At 52.3% G+C, this 22304-nt stretch overlaps 1 protein-coding gene across 1 annotated transcript; it reads right to left on the bottom strand.

Annotated features, from left to right (window-relative positions):
* Window positions 1–17131: 17131 nt before the first annotated feature.
* MAFA (MAF bZIP transcription factor A) lies at window positions 17132–20271 on the bottom strand. The gene has a single exon (XM_014258272.2). It carries the CDS (start codon window positions 19314–19316, stop codon window positions 18450–18452), a length of 867 nt encoding a protein of 288 aa, XP_014113747.1. The 5' UTR covers window positions 19317–20271; the 3' UTR covers window positions 17132–18449.
* Between the last annotated feature and the right edge of the window lie 2033 nt (window positions 20272–22304).

The following is a 22304-nucleotide window of genomic DNA, read 5'->3' as shown; positions in this document are numbered from 1 at the left end:
TTCTTGATCCTGAGATCAAGGGATTGGGAGCCGTGGGGAGCCCTCTGGGATTGCAACAGCGGCGTCCTGGCCTTACCTCACCCCTTATGGGTCTGTAAAGTGATGCCAGAATCGTAGAGTGGATTGGATTGGGTTGGAAGGGACCTTAATGATAATCCAGTCCCAACTCTCCTGCCATGGGATATGGGAAGGGATAAATGCGGTGCCAGCAGGTGATGGAGCAGGATCCAAGCCAGGCAGGCGGAAGTGGCTCCAGGGATTTGGGACACAGCCGTTTGTTACCTGCATCTTCCAGTTGCCCCACGCTGGATTCACATTATCTGGGACATAAACAGCCTCTGGACCCCTCAGAGCCACTATTCCAATGTTTTCATGAGTGTTTTGGTCAGTTACGTCTGTCCTTGTCACACATGGAGTGACAGCACCTGGCCATCCCCCGGAGTGCTCCCTGCAGCACTGCAGGCAGGGCAGGGCAGGTCGTTGTCACCAGCAGGCAGCTCCCTAAACATTTTACAATTTAAATTGGATTCACAGCACACTTCGCAGCCTAAATCCACCTTGGTTATTTCTGGATTGTGTTTTTATTGCCAGACTCTAAAATTGGAGCTTTCACTCCTGGTTTTGTTCAGCACAGGAGCTGCTGGACCAGGGGATGGTTTCTACTCAAAGCAATGCTTGTAGGAATGTGGGTCATTTCCCAGGTGGAAGGAGGTGTGATGGGAGCAGATTTTCCATCAGAGGGGCCTCTGCCAGCTCTGACAAACTCTGGGTTTGATTAAAAAATAATTCCCTCCCAGACTGGTGTGGCTACTGGATTATTTCCAGTCACGGTGAGCCCATATCCAGAGGTGCTGCGCCAACATCCCTTTCCCTGTTCCTCCAGCTCTGCACAGCTGTCCAAACCCTCTGGCAAATCCACTGCAGACCCATCATGTCTCACTTGAGGCCTCACAGTTCCTTTCCTTCCTCTCTTACAGAGAACTCATCTTTCCTGTTTGTCCAGAGGAGCCACAAACCTTCTCATCCCAAATTTCCCCCAGCTCTGGGGTCAAACCATCCCCATCTTGATCCAGTCCCCATTCCCAGCCTTACACTTTGACACAAGCCTGAAAGAAACCTTACATCCTCATCCCTGTAGTGGCAGGAGCTGCCTGTTGGGAAGCAAACACATAAACATCCCTGCTGTCCCACAGGGAATGAGACAATCCTCGCTTCCAGCTCCTGCTCAGCTTGGGAAAGGTGGTGTCGGGCCTCGGGAGGATGCAGGGACTCAGCCTCACATGAAACTGCCTGATGTGTTCCAGGGGAATTCCTGAGCCAGGATAATTCTCCTTGGACACCGTTTCCCTTTGTTTGCAGCTTGCTCAATCATTCAGCTGCTGTTCCTGCCTCTTGTCCTGCCCTGGGGGCTGCCAGGACCTAAGGGCTCGGAAAAAATCCCTTCCAGGACCTAAGCACCGACCTGCAGGGACCTGGGTAGACAGACAGCTGGGAAGGCAGACAGAAAAAAAAGGTCTCCTGTACCTGGAGGGCAGTAATCCCCCTGGGAGAAGGGGGATGATTAGGCTGCTCTAACGAGAAGCAAAAGGTAGAGATTTCACAGAGTTTCCTCCACTGGCAGGGAGCTGTTCCCAGAGGATCTCCATGAAAGCCCCACAACAGCAGCATTTCAATGCCAGCCACCTCAGGGGGACAATCCCGCCAGTCCTACCGGGGATGGAGCAGATGATATAATGGCTCTTTTAACATTTCCCAGCTCTCAAGTTTCTCCTCCTCAAAGCTGAGCTTGCGTTCAGAGACCAGGCTCTGGCTCCAAGTCCCATCCCAAGCCAGCAGCACTCGGGGCTCCTTTCTCCGGAGTGATGGAGAAGGCAAAATCCAGCCTTTGAGTAAGGAGAGGGATTAAGAAATTTCCCCAAGCTCAGCTTGTTCTGTAATGCCCCATGGAGTTTCTTTGTGCTGCCTCTTGCCACCAGCAGCTGCTGCACTGAATATTCCCAAAGATTTTGCGGACACAGCCGTTTCTGAGGATACAGCCTGGTTCCATCCTCATTCTTGGAGTCCCTTGTAGGAATAAGCAAGGTCCTGGAGCCCTTTTTGCTCAGCTGGGATGAGAAACCAGCTCTGGCTGCACTGGATCTTAAGGCTTTGCCCCACAGTTTTGAATTATGAACCTTTTCATTCCCAGTCCTCATTCCCTCTCAGTCCAGTACAAGGACATGGGCACTGCAAGTCCAGGCAACTCCTTAATCCAAGAGTTATATCACTATCCCTGATGGAAAGAAATCCATGTTCCCCAACCCATATCCCCTCCAGCCCTCTGGAAGAGCCTGTGGGAAGTCTCATCAGGGAGCAGAAACCATAAAATTCCCAATTGGGAAAAAAAAGGGGGATTTTTCAGTCAGAAAACCCTTTGGAGCAGCATGGCCTCCTCTGAGAAGAGCTGGAAGACTTGGACAACGACCACCAAGGAGAAAAAAACCCCTTCCCAAGCTCCTGGTGGTTACTCACACTGGCACCACTTGGATCCACCCCCAACAGTTTCCTACACCTTGTAGGAGTATTTATCCAACAGGAATTCACATTCCCCTAAACCAGTCCTTCGGGCCAGTGACCTCATGGAAGCAGTGGGCCACAAAGATGCTCTGAGGGCTGAGATGTGGCGGGTCAGCCATGAATTCAGAGTTGTCCTGATGGTCCAGAGAGAGCTCCGAAGGTTTGGTGTTTCTCCCAGTGATGGGTGGGGTCTGTTTGGAGTGAGATTTCCCTGTGGTGGATCCTGTGGATAGAGATGCCATGGGAATGCTGTGACCTTCTGAAGGAGGTTCATCACAGCTTAGGAATGTCTCCTGGAGGATGGCACCGGAGCAGTCACATCCTGGAGGTCTGTGCTGGAGAAGATTTGGGCTGTGGGAATTTAAACAGCAGGGAAGCACCAGAACTCCTTGGGCAAGAGGAAGAGGAAGAGAAAATGTTGGTAGGCAAGGGAGAAGAGCAGTGTGATGAGGAAAATGAAGGAATGAAATCTTTGAAATCCATTTTTTCCAGACCCATTTTGGGATCAGTGCCCAGGGCTGTGGCCACGGCTCTGGCTGCATCTCCATCCTGATTATTTCATAAGGCAAAAGCACCTGGAATGCTCTGGAACGGTGGCTAAAGGGGCTCTGAAGCATTAACACTGATGAGAGCTTGGTCTTAATTAATTCTTTATTATTTTCTCGCAGGCCAGCAGTGGGTTCGGAGCACCAGCCAAGAGGGAGCTGAGGTCATTCCAGTGCCAAGGAGAATGACGTGCTGGAAAAATCCCTGGAGCCAAGGTGATGTTCACATGAAGGAAACATTTCCAGCAGTTGGGGAATTGTTTTCTTCCTCCTCCTCCTCCTCCTCCTCCTCCTCCTCCTCCCTCCACCTCTCTGCTGAGGTTGCCAGGAGGGACTGTTCCTTCCCAGTATCCCATCCAACCCTGCCAGGGAAGGGGAAAGCCATTCTCTCTTTTCTTTCCACACCAAGTCTCATCTCCAGCTCCCTTGGAGCAACTTTAGGCACTGGAAGGGGCTCTGAGGTCTCCGTGGAGCCTTCCCTTCTCCAGGTGAGCACCCCCAGCTCTCCCAGCCTGTCTCCAGAGCAGAGGGGCTCCAGCCTTGGAGGATCTCTGTGGTCTCCTCAAAAACTCCTTTTTGTGGAAGTTTTAGGTGCCCTTAGGAGCTACATGGCTTCTTTTTGGGGTGGAGACAGTTTTAATCCCTGTGCTGCCTCTCTCTGGCACACTGGAGCAGAACCAGACGCAGATCCCATATCCCGTGTGGCTTTTCCTTGTTCCCACTGTGCCGGCAAAGATCACCCAAACTGGATCCAAACAAAACCAGGAAAAAGAGCAGGAGAGGAGCTGCTGAATGCTCACTGTGATGTGTAAATCCGCCGTGGCTGTGTAGGCAAAACATCCCACAGGAAAGATGCACATCAGGAAAGCAGAGCTGCCCCTGGACACTGCCTGTGTGTTCTGGGGGGAGGATTCACATCAAGTCCTTTCTAGAGGAAACTGCCAACCTTGACAGGCGACAGCTTTGACCTCCCTTGACAATTGCCCCAATTTGCTCAGCTCTTTGCTTTATGGATTCTGGCCAGGTTTGCTTTTCTTTTCTTTTTTTTTTTTTCTTTTTTTTTTTTTTTTCTGGTTGCTTAAATATTTTCATGGCTATTTTTATTTTCATTCTGGTTTTTTTCCAAGCAAATTTAGCTCCATTAGAGTGACAACCCTGGTGACTTTTTGGTCACACACGACTTGTGTCACTACGAGGTGCGGAGAAACCTTCAGTATAAAAAGTGGCTGCTATTAAAACCACCAGCAAATATTCCAGTCCCTCCACCTCTGTTTTCCTCACAAGCCATGCTAGGGAAGCCTAAAAATTGGATATTTCAGCTGTGGTGGCTAAAGAGGCCTTGAGGGTTTATAATTTTGTTTGCTTATGAGCAGATCTGCCGTGTTCTTCACTTCCATGGATTTTTTTATTTTTTTTTAATTTCCTAGAAATTCTGGTGATGAAAATATATATAAATAATAAAAAATAATAGTTATAAAATAATATAAAATCTGTTTAAACTGCCACTTTTTTGATGCAGCGCTTAAGAGCTGATCTACTTTTCTGCATCCTCTGATGAATTTTTTGGGAGAAGATCAAAAAAGGTTGAGATTGAATGCTCCAGATAGCCTAGGGTGCCAAACAAGTCGGGAGAGAAACACACACCTCCCAAGTACTGGAAAAACAGCCAGGCTGCCTTTGTGATGGATTTTTCCCTGCTTCTCCATATCCTCGTGGATTTATTCCTTCTTGTTTTGGGGAGTGGTGACAAAGCTGTATGGAATGGGCTTTTCTCCATGGGTTGGAGGAGCTGCGAGGATTGTGGGACAAGAGGAGCTCGGTGGGGACATGTGGTGGCCAACAGCTCACTGTTGCTCATCCATCATGGAATCATGGAATGATTTCTGTTGGAAAAGCCCTCCAAGAATAAGTCCAGCTCTCCCCCAACACTGCCAAGGCCACCACTGACCATGTCCCCAAGTGCCACATCCACATGGATGTCAAATCCCTCCAGGGATGGTGACACCACTGCCCTGGGCAGCTGGGCCAAGGCTGGACAATGTTTTCCATGAAGAAATTTTTCCCTGGTATCCAACCTAGACCTGCCCTGACACCACTTGAGGCCATTTCTTGTTGTCCTGTCCCTTGCTTGCTGGGAGCAGAGCCTGACCCCCACCTGGCTCCAACCTCCTTTCCAGGAATTGCAGAGAGGGAGAAGGTCCCTCCTGAGCCTCTTTTTGTCCAGCTCCAGCTCCCTCAGACACTCCTGGTGCTCCAGACTCTCCCCAGCTCCATTCCCTTCTCTGAACACACTCCAAGCCCTCAGCATCTTTCTTGTCCTGAGGGTCCCAAAACTGGACGGAGGATCCTGTAGGATCCTGCAGGATCCCGATGCTCCCTCTCTCTGTGCTGGTCACAGCTTTCCAGTCCCATATCTCAGAGCCAGCCGTTCCAAAGCAACATCCAGGAGCCAAAGCATGTGTTCTAACATGGGCTCTTCCAAACACCTGCTCTGTGCAGCTGGGACAGCCCTTCATCCCCAATATCCCATCACAGCAGCACATCCCCCATCCCACCTTTTATCCCAAATTGTTGTGGTGCCCTAAATCCCACCCACTGTCCCTCTGTAGCCAACAGGTCTAATCCTGGCATTCCCAAACAACCTCACTGATGCCCAGATCCTCACATCTTCATCCCTGGAAAGACTTTGGCCCCTAATCCTGCTCCAATATTCCCCACTCTGTTGTTTCCCTCGAGTCTGTCTCCAACCTCCCAGGAGGATTTGCTGCTGACAGCACAAATTTCCCCATTATCCCAGTTTTTAAGTGCTTAAAATTCTTCTCAAAGCCCCAAAATTTCCTGTTGGTCTGGCTTTGCCCATAGGGCTGTGCCACCTGAAAACTTATCCAAGCATCTTCCAATGTCCCAGCCCCATCCCAACCCCATTCCACCCACAACTGGTGTTCCAAATTCCCAAAGGTGAGATAATTCCCCTAGTCAAGTCCCAGCAGAGCATCCAGCATTCCAACTGCCACAAAGTCTTTTTTTCAGCCTAAGTTCACCCAAACCCATCCCATCTGGGGATCCCTTCTGCCTGAAGGATTTCAGGGTCGCCAGGGATTTTTCCATGGGGATCTGTGTGGGGGAAAGGGGGATGTGTGGAGGATTCCTCTTGTGGCTTGGAAAGGGTTAAGAGCTTGGAAGCTGGAAGATGCCACCGAAGGAGACCAGTGACCCACTAACAGCCCTTTGTATCCTGAATAATTCCTGGTCTCAGGCTTCTGGTGAATCACAGAGGAAGGGGGAGCCAGGGAGAGATTGGGGAAAAAATGCCGACACTGAGGAAAAACGAAAAATAACAACAAAAGGATGAAAAAAATATAATCAAAGAGAATAAATCAGAGCTGATTACGCCGGGACACAAAGGGATTGCAAGAGAGAGAGAATTCCCCCCCTTCCCTGCACCTTTCTTGCTTCCAGCCCCTGTGGAGAACCCATGTCCATAGGGAAGGGAGCACAGTGCAAAAACAAAAGGAGCAGGGCCAGGAAGGGTTGAGCAAAATCCCACCCCAGCTCCCGCATCCTGTTTTTCCATGTGCCCCTAACAATCTCTGCTAGGATATCAGGGAAAGGGGGTTGGAAAATAGAGGTGAAAAAGTAGGCACATGACAGTCCCTGCCTCAAAAGTCCCTTGGAAAACGTAATATGACCCTCAGGATGGGCTATGTCACCAATCCACCCCACACATCCCTATTTGCATCCAGGGAAACTGAGGCACTGGGACGATTATATTCCCTAAGAATGGGATTAGAGGTTCTTAGTGGGAGAAGATTCTCCTCCAGCGTTCCCACTATTCCCACCAAGGCTAAACATTGCCTTAGGGCAATTCATTATCCTAATTATCCACCTGCCAGGCCTCATCCAGCTTCCGGATGAGGAATGTGTGATGTCAGGAGTGGCACATGGGATCCCACACTTGGAAGGGAGGTCTCCATCCCAATGGGTTTCACATATTCCATAAAGCCTTATTCCCCTCCCCGAGCATCGTGGGGAGGGTTTGGGACTGGGATGATGCTGCTTGGTCCAGGATGTTCTCCTTGATGGAAACAACATCCAAAGGTGCTCCAAGAGCACCAAGGAAAAGGGATAGGGATAGGGATGATAGGGACAGGGACAGGGACAGGGACAGGGACAGGGATAGGGATAGGGATAGGGATAGGGATAGGGATAGGGATAGGGATAGGGATGACCCTGCATAATCCATGGAAATTAGTGCCAGGACATCACCCCCAGGAATTAACAGCACCTCCCCTCTTCCCAGCTCATCCATGGACAGGGACTCATCTGCCCTCACAGCCCCGAGAACTCCTGGGGATGAGGCGTGTTCACAGCCGGCAGCGCGGGAGTCACTGGAGCTGATTTCCCAGGGTGTAGGCACAGCTGTGAGCGCCAGGAAGCTGCCAAAGTCCAGGAGAAAAAAAAAATCCTGATTAATGTCGTCCTCCGGTGGATCCCGCGCTGCAGATGTGCAGCCTGCTGACTCGGCAGCTCCGGCAAGGAGACACGGAACCGGGAAAACTGATGGGAGCGAGTGTGTGTGCACGGATCTGAGTGTCACAGTGCTCCTGGGGGACAACACAGCACAGGGGCAAGGCAAGGATGTTGCCCTCCCATCCCATAAACGCCCATAAGGCAAAGAGTTGTTCCATCCTCTACTATTCGGTGGCACTCACTGTTTTGGGAAGAGCATCCTGAACTCAGTTCCCTATGGAAAGGCCTGGAATAAGCTGCCTGTGGGCTCAGACAGGTGGCAATGAAGCTGCTTAATCGGCTCTCAAGCTGGACACTGTCTTGATAAGCACAAAGTCTTTTATTCCAAGTATTTCCTTTTTAAATTTTATTTTAGGAAAGGCAGAAACTCCCGGCACTCATCCACAATAACCACTGGACAGCTGCGGGATAATCCACACTCATATTAACCATTCCTAATTAAACCAGAGAGGCTCCTTCCCTGCTGAGGTGACCCATTGGAAATTAATCAGCAGGGGACCAATACCAGAGCAAAAATCAGGGAGAAAGATGTTGCCTTCCCTGATTAGGCAGAGAGGAAAAGTCTCCTGGAAAACAGGAATCGACTGCCTTGCACTGGCCCAGCACCTCATTGATCCATTTGGTAGCATTTAGGAATTCTAATGAGCTTCCATGGAGGCAAAAGGAAATAATTTGTGTAAGAAAATGGGGTGTTATTTCTAGGAAGAGTTGGTTCAACATCAGCTCAGGAATTTCATCTCCAGGGTGGTCGGGGGCTGCCAGGAGATGTGGTGACCAGGAAGGAAGGTGATGTTCCATGGACATGGAGCTGGATTCCCAGCTGGAGATGGGATTTGGGAAGGCTGCCTGGTGCAGAGCCTGTGGGCTGCTCTGACAGGGGGTGGAGGGACCAAACAGGACACACAACTTTCCCAAAAAGGGAAACACAGGGAAAAAACTCCATCTGAGGCTCCATCCTTCCTATCCAGCCACCTCCATCCCATTACCTGTTCCTCCCACAAGCCACCTGCCTCCCATTGCTCATCTCTCCAATCCAAACTCCTCAATTCCTACACCACAACTACTTCCATCCATCTGTCCGTCCATCCATCCATCCATCCCAGAACAACCAAACTCAGCCCTTTCCCCATCCCTCCAACTCAATCACGTCCGTCCATCCAATGGGATGGCCTGTCCCTCCTGGTAAATCTTTCATCCCATTGAGCATCCATCCTATCCAACCACCTCCATCCCAAAGCCCATCCCTCCTACCCAACCACCTCCATCCCAAAGCCCATCCCTCCCACCCAACCACCTCCATCCCAAAGCCCATCCCTCCCACCCAACCACCTCCATCCCAAAACCCATTTTTCCTTGTGCTTCCCAAAGGGCCCAGCCCACACAATGGCCACCAAGTGTCCCCTCCCAATCCCACCACCCACCTTTTACAGGGCACAGGAGAGGAGCATCAGGGGGATGTGGTGCCAGATGTGTCCAGCTGTTGCACAAGTGGGCTCATACATCTTTAACCACTGCCCAAAATGTTGTCGGCTGAGCACCGATGACGAGAGAGAAGGAAGCCAGGGCAGGGTTTCCGTAGCCTCCCCAGGACCTCCACACCTGTCTTCCAGCACGGATGGCTCCATGAATATTTCATCCCTGACCTTGTGACTTTGGCAGCTTTTGCTTGGTTTTCATTGCACTTTTTTTCCCTCCTCCTCTGCTGTCTGTCGGATATTTCCTCATCCTGCACTAACAACCCATCCCAGGAGACCCTTGGGACCCCCACACTGCTTCCTGAAATATTTATGGAGCAGAAACCTCTGACCAGGGAGACAACTTGGTGGTGGCAGCATGAGCACGGCCCCTGCACATGGAGTGGTGGAGGATTCTTCCCTCCTCTCCTTCCCCAGCCTGTCCCAGAAGAGGAAACGTGATGAGCCATCTCCAGCAAGAACACTTTTAGGGATAATGTTAAATGAGCTCCTAAATGCAATTAAAAATGAGCTCCTGAGCATCTCCTCTGTGCCTTTGGAGTGAGACAAGAGGAGAGAAGGGAAGAAATAAGCAGCAGAGCCTTTATTTTAGGGACTATGGATAATCAGACAGGAAAAGTATTTTAATTTTTGTTAATTTCCTTTTTTTCCCAATGGCAATGATTTCCCTCTGCTGAGGCAGAACTTCAGTGGTCATCACACTCTCCAGGGATGGAAGGCCTCATTCAGGTCACCTGGGGCCTTTTTCCTCTCTGTGGTTATGGCTTGTGTCTCCTTTCCCAAATTCCACAATTTCTGGTGTGCTCTGGAGCTGCTGTGGATCATCACCTTCCCAAATATGAGCCAAGCCCAGACCTCCCACTATTCCAGGATTTCTTGCAGGGATCCCAACCAGGAGCAAGGAAAGAGCAAAACTTTCCCCATTCCTTTTCCAGAACAAGCAGAGAGGGCAAATCCCAACTCCACGGCTTTCCACCCCTCTGGGCAGCTGGAGAACATCGACCCACCTGGGCAACACGGCCCTTCCTTAAAACTTAATCAGCAGCCGATGAATTTTTCACGAGGACAAACAGGCCAGGTAGACGGGTCCATCTTTTATTCATGAGCAGCAGGGGAGGGAAGGCTGTGGGCGGAGGGATGCAGGCTCAGTCAGGTCATGGATGTCCCCCATAGAAGTTCCTATGGCCAAGAACTCCATGTCACTAGCTCCAGGGATGAGGCAGCAGGAAAACCCTAGGGAAGCAGCCTGGAGTGAGATGATCCCAGAGCTCAGGTGCACTGGAAAAACTCCTGCCAGCTTGGGAAGAAACCCAACACAAAGTTTCAAATTTGGGCTAAAGCTGAGCCTAAAATTTGCCTGAATTTTCATGGGGATAGGTTTTGGACCATTTTCAGGCTTGCTGGGGAGTGTGGTCACAAACGCTCCCAGCACTTTCCCCACTCCACTGTTCATGTCCACATCAAGGAGCCTGTGGTTTTTGCCACTTTCTTGGAAGACCATCCCTTAAGTCCAAACACTGCCCTGAGTCAAACAAGAATGGACCAACACTGATCAGGACCATTTCTTGACCTTCCTGCAAACAAAAAACTCTCCTGTGTCCATCCTTGGAACAGTTCCTAAATCCCATTTCCAACCCATCCCCAAACCCATTTTGCATCCAAAGCCCAGGCAGGGCAGGAATCACGTGCTGCTCCTACCTGGCTCTGTTCACACGTAACAGCCGTGAATCCCTCTGTAATAACGAGTTTAATTAAACACAGCCCGGACACAAAGCCTGGCCTGACATTTAACTGGCACCTGAGAAGATGCTAACGAGAAAGACGTTAATTATCCATCTTATTAGATGTCCGCATTATTAGCATAACCCTGACGGAATTAACTTGATACAAACTATCCCACAAATATTAATTGCCTCAAACTTCCTCGTAACTCGGAGGTATTAATAAGGCAGTAATTATGTATGGATTGGAGAGCTGGAAGTTAATGACGTGGCAATTTGATTTGTCTCGGAGAAACGCGATAAACCCAAGGAAGTGTTCTCCGAACAATCAATGGATATTTAATTAACGGACAGGACCTGTAGGCGTAAATCGGAATTAAACGCCCGCGACGTCTCTTTCCAAGTGTTATGACAAAGGTTCCCATGATGTGGCGGCATGGAAGGGGTCTCTCCCGTGCTGATGCTGCTGGTGACAGCATCTCCAGTCTCCACTCCATCCAATGCCTGAGGTCATGGATGCGTTCCTCGTAATATCATGGAATGGCTTGGGCTGGAATGGACCTCAAAGATCACCTTGTTCCAACCACACTGCCATGGGCAGGGACACCTTCCACTAGAGCAGGTTATTCCAATCTCATCTCATCTGGCTTTGGATGCTTCCAGAGATGGTGAATCCACAGCCTCTCTGAGAAACCTCTTCTTCTTCTTCCTCCCTGGTCCAAGGAATCCTTGGGCTGCACAGAGTTGATGAGAGAGGAGCACTCCCAACCCCTCTGCTGTTCATCCTCATTCCCACCTCCATCCCAAGCCCAGACCCACAAACACATCCCCACCAGGTGCCCTTCAGCAATGTCACTTGGGAAAAGGGTTAAAGTCTCAAAGATCTGAGGTCTCCCACTGCCAGAGGGCAGGGTTAGATGGGATATGTGGAAGAAACTCTTCCCTGTAAGGGTGGGGAGGCCCTGGCATGTGTTGCACAGAAAAGCTGTGGCTGTCCCATCCCTGGAAGTGTCCAGGGCGAGGCTGGACAGGGCTTGGAGCAACTTGGGATAGTGGAAGGTGTCCCTGCCAATGGCAGGAGGTTGGAACTGGACGATCTTACAGTTCCCTCCCAACCCAAACCATTCCATGATTCTCTGCCCAGGCCCTTCTTTTGGATCCACATACCATAGCCAAAGTGAAAACTCCAAATAAATCTCCATCCAGCACTCAAATCTGTCCTGATGCCAGCAGGTTTTTCCTCCCATCCAGCCAATGGAAGTGGTTGTCCTCTCTCTCCTGTTGTGTTGCACCTTCATCAGGATGGGCTTCACACCTCTGGAAGTGAGCCCTGACTCTATGCTGAGGAAGATGATGGTCCAGCACCATAATTTCCATAAATTTCAACTCCTCCAGCAACCAGACAGGCAGCATGATCCCCACGGGAGCAGGGAATGAGCCGGTACTTTGGCACAGCCCTCCCAGAAGTGGTTGGCAGCACATTCCCTTCGCATTCCCAGCCTCCTTCCCCCTCTCTTCCAATCTCTCTTCCCTTCCCTTTATGTAAATGGAAAATAACAATTAGTTTATTTTTGCTTGTGCAAATTACAGCTCCCAGGGAGCCGCCAGCTGCCAGGGCTGTGCTGGAGCTGCGCTCCAGCCTCGGCCTTTTCTATGAATAAATAACCTGGTGGGGGTGGGAAGATGCTCCCTCTGCTTTCCCTCCCCTCTCATCCATGGAAAGGAAGGATTGGAGAGGGGGTGAAAACCCAAGGAACTTTTGGGTTTTATGGTGTGGGTAATTAAACACTGAGCTGATCATTTAATTGGGAGCTTGGCAAGGAGGGATACGGAGTTGTGGGAATGGGGAGGGGAACAGGAACATTCCCAGGCATTGGGGGTGGTGACTCCAAGGAAAGCCACACTTCACCTCTGGATCTGAGGACTGATGCTATCCTGGGATGTTTCCCGCTTGGCAGTGGAGCTGTTTTCCCTGCACACACATGGATGTGCATCCTGCATCCCACAGCTTGCATTCCATATCCCACCTACTTTATCCCACCACCTGCACACACACAGGCAGCGATGGGAATGAGTTGGGATTGCTGGGATTTGCCAGTGTTGCATCCTTGATGGAGTTTTTCTTGTCAGGGAAGGGTGGGCTGGGCAGTGCCAGGCTCCTTCTTGATCCTGGTAATCCAGAGCTTCCCTTTCCTCCTGGATCAAGGGGCAGTGACAACCAGCACTCAGCCTGCTGCTGGGAGCACCCTGTATCCCACATTCCATATCCCATCTCCTGTGCCCCATATCCTGCATCCCAATCCTCATATCCTGTTTGTCATGTCCTGTATCCCACATCCCACGTCCAATATTCTCCATCCTTGCATCCGGTACCCTATATCCCACTGTCTGCATCTCACACACAATGTCCTGTATCCTTGCATCCTGCATCCCATATTGTCCATCCCAATACCTGCATCCCACATCCCACCTCCTCCATCCCCCTACCTCCATCCCACATCTGCTGTATCTGTGCATCCTGCATCCCACCTCCTGCATCCCATATTCTTCCTCCTGCATTCCACACTCATATTCCAGATCCAGCTATCTGCATCCCAATTCCCACAGCAGCAGCAGCAGCAGCCCTGGGTGACACAAACCCACCCAAACCTAAGGTATTTGGGATAAAATCCCAGCTGTGGTCCCATACACGTTATGCAGGGGGGTTTTCCATGTCCTGGATTTCGGGAAGGACCTCACTTCCTGCTGAGTTTAGGGATGACAGCAGTAGAACTGGAATGCGCTGGCTGGGGAAAGGCAGAGAGCTGGAAAAAAATCCAGCCTTCAGGATGAGCTGTGCAGCACCAAAGCCATGATGCCATGGCAGAGCTCTCTTCTACCAAGATGATAAACGGAGATAAATTTATTTTATATAAGTAACTGTTTATATAACATGGGCAGGGCAGTGTTTGTGTCCCAGGGATGCGGGAATATTGAGGAGGCAGCCAGGCAGGGAGTATGGAAAGGAGGGAATGTGCAAAAATCCAGCTCTGGCTGAGCCAGAATATAAAGATTCACTCGAGCCAAAAATTCCAGCTCCAAAGCGAGCCCAGGCTCTGCTCACAGTGGCTCAGCCCTGAGCTTGGAGCCAAATCCAAGATTTTCTTTTGTCCAGGATTAATTTGGCTGAGATTTGAACAAATTCCTGCTTTTTAAATGAACAGTACCCCAAATTCCTCCATGCCCAGCAGCCCAAACCTGCTTCCACCCCAGGACTGAGCTCCAGGACTGGAGTTCTCACCTTACAGAGACGTCAGGATTTGCGAGATGTCAGGATTTGTGCAGAACACCGGAGTGGTTTTGGAACAAAGCTGTGGGGTGGGAGCATCAATAACTGAGGAGGAAGGAGTGAGGGACGCTGTGAAGATGCCGCATTGATCGTCTTCTTGTGGTTTTCTGTCCTTTCAATCCCAGTAATTCCTGCTTGGGGGTGGCACAGAGCACCCTGCACCGCTTCAAGGGGACTTTGCCAGGGGCTCTGACCGAGCCCAAGCATCCAAGGATAAGGTGCTCCAGGGTACTGCTGTGTTTGGGGGCGAACATCCCCCCAAATCAACCCTCTGCCCCATGGAAAACCCACGGGCTGGGAAGCTGGAGGAATTCCAGCCATTTCCCAGCTCAGCAATGCCCATGAGGCCTTCAAGGAGCAAGTAAAGCTCAGAAATGGGGTTAAGGAGCTCTGCAGTAGTGGGACACGAAGAGGAGCCCCAGGGTTTGTCCCCATCCCAAGTGCCAGGAAGCCCTTGGAGCATCCTTTTGGATTGGGCTGCTGTTTTTCCCCCTGGAAAAGGCTGAGGATGGAGCTGAGGATGCAGGAGATGCCCAGGATGAGCAGAAGAACTGCAGATCCTCACAGGAGGGAGGGTGTGGTGTCCCAAGGTCCTGCTGCAACCCCATGCAGACCCCAAAAATCTGCAGGAAGATGGAGAAGGAGGCTCCAGCCCTGCTCAGGGATCAGGAAAAATGAGGGAAAAGCTTTGAAACCAGGTCAGCGTGACCCCAAAACGCCACACGTCCTCCTGCAGCAAACGCGGTGGCACCTGCGGATATCCGCAGTCCTGCGGCACACGGCTGACACACGACCCTGTCCCGCCACATCCCCACCCCAAAATGTGTGCCAACACACTTGGAATGCACACACATGTTCCTGAAAACATTGCAGCCATCCCAAAAAATGCTGCAAACCCAAGCAGGGACCACCCAGACACCCCCCAGAGCCCAGGGTGCAGGTTCAGCCCCAAAAAGGAGACAAGTCATAAACCAGCCAAATTTAGGCTTAAACCACTTTAGTTTTTATTATTTATTCAGCAAAGCCTAATCCCAGAAAGCCAGGAGCTTCAGAAGCACAGAGAAAGTCAAGGAGATGGGGCAGAATGGTGCAATTCCACCCTCAATCTCCCAAAAAACTGTGGGTTGGGGTCCCCTGTGGAGGAGCAGCATTAATGGGTGGCAGCAAGACTCTGTGTCCTGCTCCAGCTATTAGGGAGTTTCAAGGAGGGTTTGGGGAAAAAAAAAAAAATCAGCCAGGAACTAAAAAAATAAATCACAGTGGTGCAAGGAATTGGGGATCCCTTCAGGAAAAAGAGGAAAGGATAATGCCTGGATTGCCAAAATAATCTGGGATCTCTCCCAGGCTGTTGCACCCCAAAATAAAACCAAAAGGAGAGGGCAAGGGGGAAATTTGGGAATCCTAAATTGCTGCCTTCGCTCTGCCATGGAAGTGGGGAAAGGATCCCGGAGCAGGAGACGATCACAGTCACCTCACGGGCACCGTGCTGGGTCCTGGGGTGACACCCATGCGCTCCCACAAAACCCCACACAGCCCCCAAAGCCAGCTCTGCTTTCCCAACCAGCCCCAGCACAGGTGGAAAAAGGTGCAGTGACCCCCAGGATGTGCCCACGGGGAATGTGGATCACGGGAAGATCCAGGAGTTGGGGACTGAGATCCCCAGGCTGGTTTGGGGAAGGTACCAGCCCCAAATGCCTTTTTCTCCCCAAATTCTTATTTGATCATGACAAGGCAGATGGATGTGATCTCCTTAAAAAAAAAAAAAAATGTGCCAAGAGAAAGGGATATTGGGAAGAAAATTAGGGAATAACCCACCAGGAAGCTGTGATTCACCTCCAAAAATTTCGAGGATGCGATGTCCCGCGAGCAGCTGCACGGGTTAATTTATTTAGAGCCAGGTTTGCGAAGTTTCCCTGGATCTAAATAAATACAAGAATAAGGGGTGAATCCTCCCACCTTCCAAACCCCCCTTTTTGTCCAGCCCTGGGACAAATGTCCCTCTTTGCATCCCAGCTCCCATCCCAAAATCCAAGTCCGATATTGAGCCGAGCTCAGGCTGCTCAAAAACCCTCAGGTCACGCAAGACACCAAAAAAAGCTGGAAAAAGATGAAGAAAAAGGGGAATAAAGTTTGGGGGTGCAGAAAAGGCAAGAGCAGAGGGTCGTGGAGTCACAGGCACCCCACAAATCCCAGGAAAAGCCTGGGGGTTACATGAGCACGGCAGAGATTTATGGAAGCGGCAAGAGGGGAACGCACCACAGCTTGGGGATCTGCCACAGCTAAACCTGGGCAAAAATACAGGACAGAAAATGCACCTAAATACTAAAAAAATCACATAAAATGCACAAAAAATATGTTGGACCAAGAGTTGTGTTGGAATTTGTGCCGCTGAGTCTGGGAAAAGCTGCAGCCGTGCTTGGGGTTTGCGGTAAAGGGAGAAATATCCTTAAAAACAGTCCCAAAAACCCCCAAAATCTCAGTAAAATTCCAGCCCAAAAGCTTGGATTAGGGAAGGTGTAGGCTTGGTTTGTTAAGGGGTCCTTTTTTTACTTAAAAATTCAAGAGGGAGAAGCCGAAAGAGGAAAGAAAAATAATTTATTACCGTTGAAAATCAAGCCAGCGGCTCATCGGGATGGTGTCGGACAAGCTGGAACCAAACTGGATCCGGTGACTTTCCAGCAGCTGCAGGGATGAAGGTCTCCAGGACCCTCCAGCCAGGAAAAGAAAACCAAAAACACCCAGAACCCGGCTGAAAAAAAAACAAAACAAACCACAAGAAAAAAAAAAAAGGCAGGAAAAGTGAAAAGCCAGAGTTCAATGGGGCAGAGGCGACACTCAACACCGGACTTATCTCAGCGGGAGCTTGGGGAATGTTTTGCATCAGCACCGGGAATCGAAGGGAAGAATAAACAACCCCCAAACAAAACCCCGATGCTACGGGACCGCCCAAAAGTTGAGAGAAAACCCGACCCAGGCTCTAGTTGAATATAAGTTTTTATCTTGATGCAACATCGTTAAAACCGTCACAAATCGAAACAACAGGTCGTTAAAAACACTTCGCACGATCAGTCCCTAAAATGCACCAGGCTCCCAAGCTCGCTTTGTCCGCAGGACCCTTTTGTTTCCCCCCCAAAAATTTGTTTTTTAATTTTTTTCTCCTTTTTTAAATAAGCAACTCGTTAAAAAACAAACAAACCCTCCCCGCTCCTCCGCGCAGGATCGGTCCCGCTTTCGCTCCAACGATTGCACGAATTCTTAATCCTCTTTTTTTCTCTCGTTTCCACAACAAATAATGTGCATTTTCTTGCCGTCTGTTTTTGTTTTTGTTTTTTTCTCCAAACATCGAGGTTAAAATAAGATTTTTCCGTTTCCCGAGGGTTAATAAATAAATCTGGTGCATAGTGAGATAGCAGCCAACCGTTTGCAGTCCATATATTACTATATTGCCTTTCAGGTCACCCTAAAATTGTTACCTCTTCCCCTCCCTCCCCTCCCCACTATTTTTAAGAGCATAGATAATTTTAAATCTCTATAAAACAGTATTATTTCACCCAATCGATTCCTGTATATAGTGCATTCGGCTTCTTCCCAACATCGTTAAATTAACTCGGATATTATTTGCATGCTATTACATACAAACTTTTAAGACTCGTGTTTTTTTTTTCTCTTTTCTAAAGGATTTTAGGGTTTTTTTGTTGGTTTTTCTTTTTTTTGTTCGTTTTCTTTTTCTCGTAAATCACCAAGCAAAATATAGGCTCAAGGAAAAATAAAAAGAAAAGAAAAAAAAAAAAAAAGGCAAAAACGAACTAATTTTCTACATATTTACAAGGGTGAATAAGTTAAATGTGGCTCAGGTTTGCCAGCCGGGAATGGGGGGTGAGCGGAGGGGTCGGGCAGGGCGCAGCGCTGCCGGGGACCCCCCCGGCCGATCAGTGGGGATCCCTCGAAGAATAAAAATCCCAATGGAGGGGAAAACCCGCAGGAAAAGGTGGGGAGAAGCCACCTGGATGGCGCTGATGCTCCCGGGAAGGGGGGCGGGTGGCCGTACACGTCCCGCATGCAGGGCTGCCCCCCACTCCCCCACCCCGGGACCCCCCACCCCGAGTCCCGATGGGTGGGTGCGTGGTAGGAGGGAGTTCAACTTCCCCTCCCCAAAATTTCAGTGGGGACTTTTCAGAATATTATTTTTTTTCCTTTTTTTTTTTTTTTTTTTTTAATATAAGCGGCGGGTTTGCTCTCCCCGCATGAGGAAAAAACCAAAAAGGGGGATCCCACCCCATCCCACCAGCCCGGCTCACATGAAGAAGTCAGCGGTGGCTTTCGGGGCGGCGGATGGGGAGGGCTCCCTCGGGAAGCCCCGGCCGGCCAACTTCTCATATTTTTCTTTGTACAGATCCCTTTCCTTGGCCAAGCGGGTCACCTCCTGCTTGAGCTGCTCCACCTGGCTCTGCAGTTGGCATTTCTCGTTCTCCAAGATGTGCCTTTGCTGGACCCGCTTGTAGCGACAGGATTGAGCGTAGCCTCGGTTCTTCAAGGTCCTCCTCTTCTGCTTGAGACGAATCACCTCCTCCTTGCTGAAGCCCCGCAGCTGCCGGTTCAGCTCCCGCACGGACATACTCACCAGCTGATCGTCGGAGAACCGGTCCTCCAGGCGTAGGTGGTGATGATGATGGTGGTGATGGCCGGGATGGTGATGGGCGGCCGGCGGCAGCTCCTCACCCCCGAAGGGTTGAGGTCGGAAGGGCTCGTACCCTTGGTGGTGATGATGATGATGGTGAGGGGCACCGATCAACGCCTCCACCGCGTCCTCCGGCGTCAGGTTGAGAGCTTCGGGGTTGAGGTGATGCTGGTAACCCGACATCCAGTACAGCTCCTCCAGCTGCTGTTTGGAGCCCAGGGAAGCGGCGGTGGTAGCCGGGGGGCCGGGGGCCGGTTGCCCACCGGGGCTGGGAGCGCAGAAGCTGGGCGAGGAAGGCACGGAGGAGCAGGGCGTGCTGAGCGGGGTGGACGACAGGGACCCGGCGGGCAGGCGGTGGCACAGCCGCTCCGCCTCCGCCGGCTCCTTCTTCACCTCGAACTTCATCAGGTCGAAATCGTTCACGTACTCGATGGCGAGGGGGCTCGTGGGCAGCTCCGCGCTCATGGCCAGCTCCGAGGCCATCTCAGTCCATGTGGAGGGACCGGGGGGGAAGCCCCCGGATACCGCCGCTCACCGAGGGTCCCGCGGGCTCCGGGAACCTCCTCCGAGCGGACTCCGGCGCAAGCGGCTGCCCAGACCGGACTCTGGGACCCTCCGATGCGGCTTTGCCGTGGGGTTCAGCGGGGCTCCGGGACCCTCGGACTGCGATCTGCTGCCGGGCTCCGGGACCCTCCGGCGGGGCTCCGCTGTGGGGCTCAGCCGGGCTCCGGGAACTCCCGACGGGACTTCGCGGTGGGATTCAGCCGCGTTACGGGACCTTCTGACGGGGCTCTGCGGTGGCGTTCAGCGGGGCTCCGGGACGCTCCCACCGGGATTCGCTGCAGGGCTCCGGGACGTTCCGATGGGACTTTGCGGGGAGGTTCAGCGGCGTCCGAGATGGGGCTCTGTTGCGGGGCTCAGCCGGGCTCCGGGACCCTCTGCTGAGGGGCTCAGCCGGGCTCCGGGACCCTCTGTTGCGGGGCTCAGCCGGGCTCCGGGACCCTCTGCTGCGGGGCTCAGCCGGGCTCCGGTGCTCGCCTCCGCCGGGACTTTGCGGTGCGCTTCAGCCGGGCTCCGGCACGGGGCTCCGGGACCCCCAGCCGGGGCTCCGCTGCGGGTTGCGGGGCAGCCACCTCTCTCCGTCGGGGCTCCGCTCCGCAGCCGGGCTCTGCTGCTGGGCTCCGCTCCGCAGCCGGGCTCCGGGACCCTCCTCCGGCCGCCACGGCTCTGCGCTCGGGCCGGGCGGGCTCCGCCGCTGCCTGCGGCCGGTTCCCAATGGCGAGGAGCGGGCAGCGCCCTGCCCGCCCCTTCCTGCCTCCCCTGGCACCTGCCCCGGCCCCACCTCCCCGGGCTCCGAGCCTTCTCCTGCCTCCTCCTGCTCCCGCCGGGACACGGCGCCCTGGGGGCGGGGGCCGCTCCCCTGCCCGCCCCTACCCGCGACCGGCGCCGCCGCCGCCGGGAGCTCAATGGAACTCGCCGCCTTTTATACGGGGAAAGAGAGGCACAGCCCCTCCCACTGGGGCGAGGCTAAGTCCTTCCAGCCTATCAGCACCCCGACAGCCCGCTTAGATTTGCATATCCCCATGGCAACGCCCCCGGGCAGCTGTCAATTTCGGGGGGGTGGAAATGCTCCGGGTCCCCCCCGGACCCTCTCGGCTCCCGCATCCCAACGTGGGGCTTCATCTCCCGTCCTCCGCCCTGAACTGAGCGTGGAGTGGGGAGAAACATCCTAGAAATACTAATTTCCTACTCCCCCAAAATGGGAAATACCCAAAAGGAATTCCTGAGCCTAAATGAGGTTTGGTGCCACCTCGCTGAGGGACCACAGCATCGGAATGCAGCCCCTTCCCAATCTCAGGAATATCCCAGGATCCTTCTCGGACCACTTCCATCCTTGTAGAAAGTCAAATAAATAAAATTTTGTGGATTTTTCGGGATTTTCCATAAACTGTTGGCGATCAGGGAGCAGCCACGTGCACCTCTGTGCTCCAGCGCTGCCTCTGGTTTAGGAGGTGGCATCGCACCTAGCACAGGTGACATCCACACCTGACACATGAAGGGGAATATCACCAGATGGAGGAGCAGGATTGGCATCCCAGCACCTGGAAAAGCTCTCACTGGCACCCAGAGGAAGCTGGTCAGGGGGTTTTGGGGGTGCTCATGCCACCCCTGGGTGAGGCCCTGGCTGGGATGTGGCTGTGCTGCTCCATCTGCAACCTCACGGCTGCTGCAGCCTGGGAGGAACAGGACTGGGAAACTGAGGCACTGGGCAGTCACCATGGAGTGATCCCACCTAATCCCAAGGGATGAGCAGGTTCATCCCACAGAGGCTGGCAACACCCACCCACTCATCCCCTTGGGGTCCAGGATTGTCTGTGTCACACGCAGGATGAATCCTGGGTCCCACTGCATCCCAACCCAGCTGCATCCCACCCTACTGCATTCCACAGGATGTGGGGGGGTGACGTTCCCCTCATGAAGTTAATGGCTGCTTGGGGACTTGGGGACAGGGGACACTGCTCTCCATGGCTGCTAACTGGCCCTTCAGATGTAGGGTCAAATTAATGCAAAAAAGGTGTTTTGTGAGGATGAAAACATTTATCCCGTTGCAATCCCAGCAATTAAAATCCCACATTATTGCTTTTGCTGGATCTGGCCTCTGGGGAGAGTCCATCTTTCTGCTGCTAATTGAGTCAGGGGAAGGGGGCATTTATTCCCCTTGGGAAGGGTCATGGATGCAGGCAAAGCTCTAAACACGACCTCCATTCCCTGCTGATCCTGGATGTTATCCCATATTGGACACAGATATCCCATTTTGGAGACCCCAAACTTGGGCACGACTTGAGGGAGGGGGCAAAGAAGTGGACAAAAAAAACCAAAAAACACACCCTTTTTGTGGGGGTGGTTTTAATCCTTTTGGCTTCATTGTGTCACCCTAAATCCATCATCATCCCACCTGTGTAGTGGGACACCGGGATTCCACACCCGAAAAAGATGGGGTGCCACCTCCTTTCCCCTGGCACCACGTTCCTCCCCGGAGCTGCTCCACCTTGGGGGCACCAGCAGCTGCCACCAGCGCTGGGACAGGAGCCACCAAGGGATTAGGAGCGGGCCGGGCTCCAATGGGGCCGTGGCTCCCCAGCGACACCCCCGGGGGTATTTTTAGGAAATGCCCATGGCATGTCCCCAACCCTCCCCGCCGTGCCGGGCCCATCAGCTAAGTTTACTCACAGGCGGTCAAGTGACATAACCAGGTTGGTGGCCTCGGGATGGTGGCAGGATGGCGTCACCTTTCACTTTTAGAGCTCGTGTGCCCCATCACCCCTTGGAGCAGGGCCGGGTGCCCACCTGGGGCTGCCTCAGTTTCCCTGGATGGCACACGGCTCCCAGTTGGGGTGTTGGTGGCTTGGGGACAGGGACACCACCCCACAGGAGCGTGGTGTCCACCCCACAGAGAGAGAGTGGGACCAT

This window comes from Pseudopodoces humilis, chromosome 1 (genome assembly GCF_049639895.1).
Source record: "Pseudopodoces humilis isolate 2021_Gansu_Grassland_sample_001 chromosome 1, ASM4963989v1, whole genome shotgun sequence".
In the NCBI taxonomy this organism is placed as follows: domain Eukaryota; kingdom Metazoa; phylum Chordata; class Aves; order Passeriformes; family Paridae; genus Pseudopodoces; species Pseudopodoces humilis.
The sequence above is the reverse complement of the archived record's forward strand: the minus strand, read 5'-3'. Positions and strand labels throughout refer to the sequence as shown.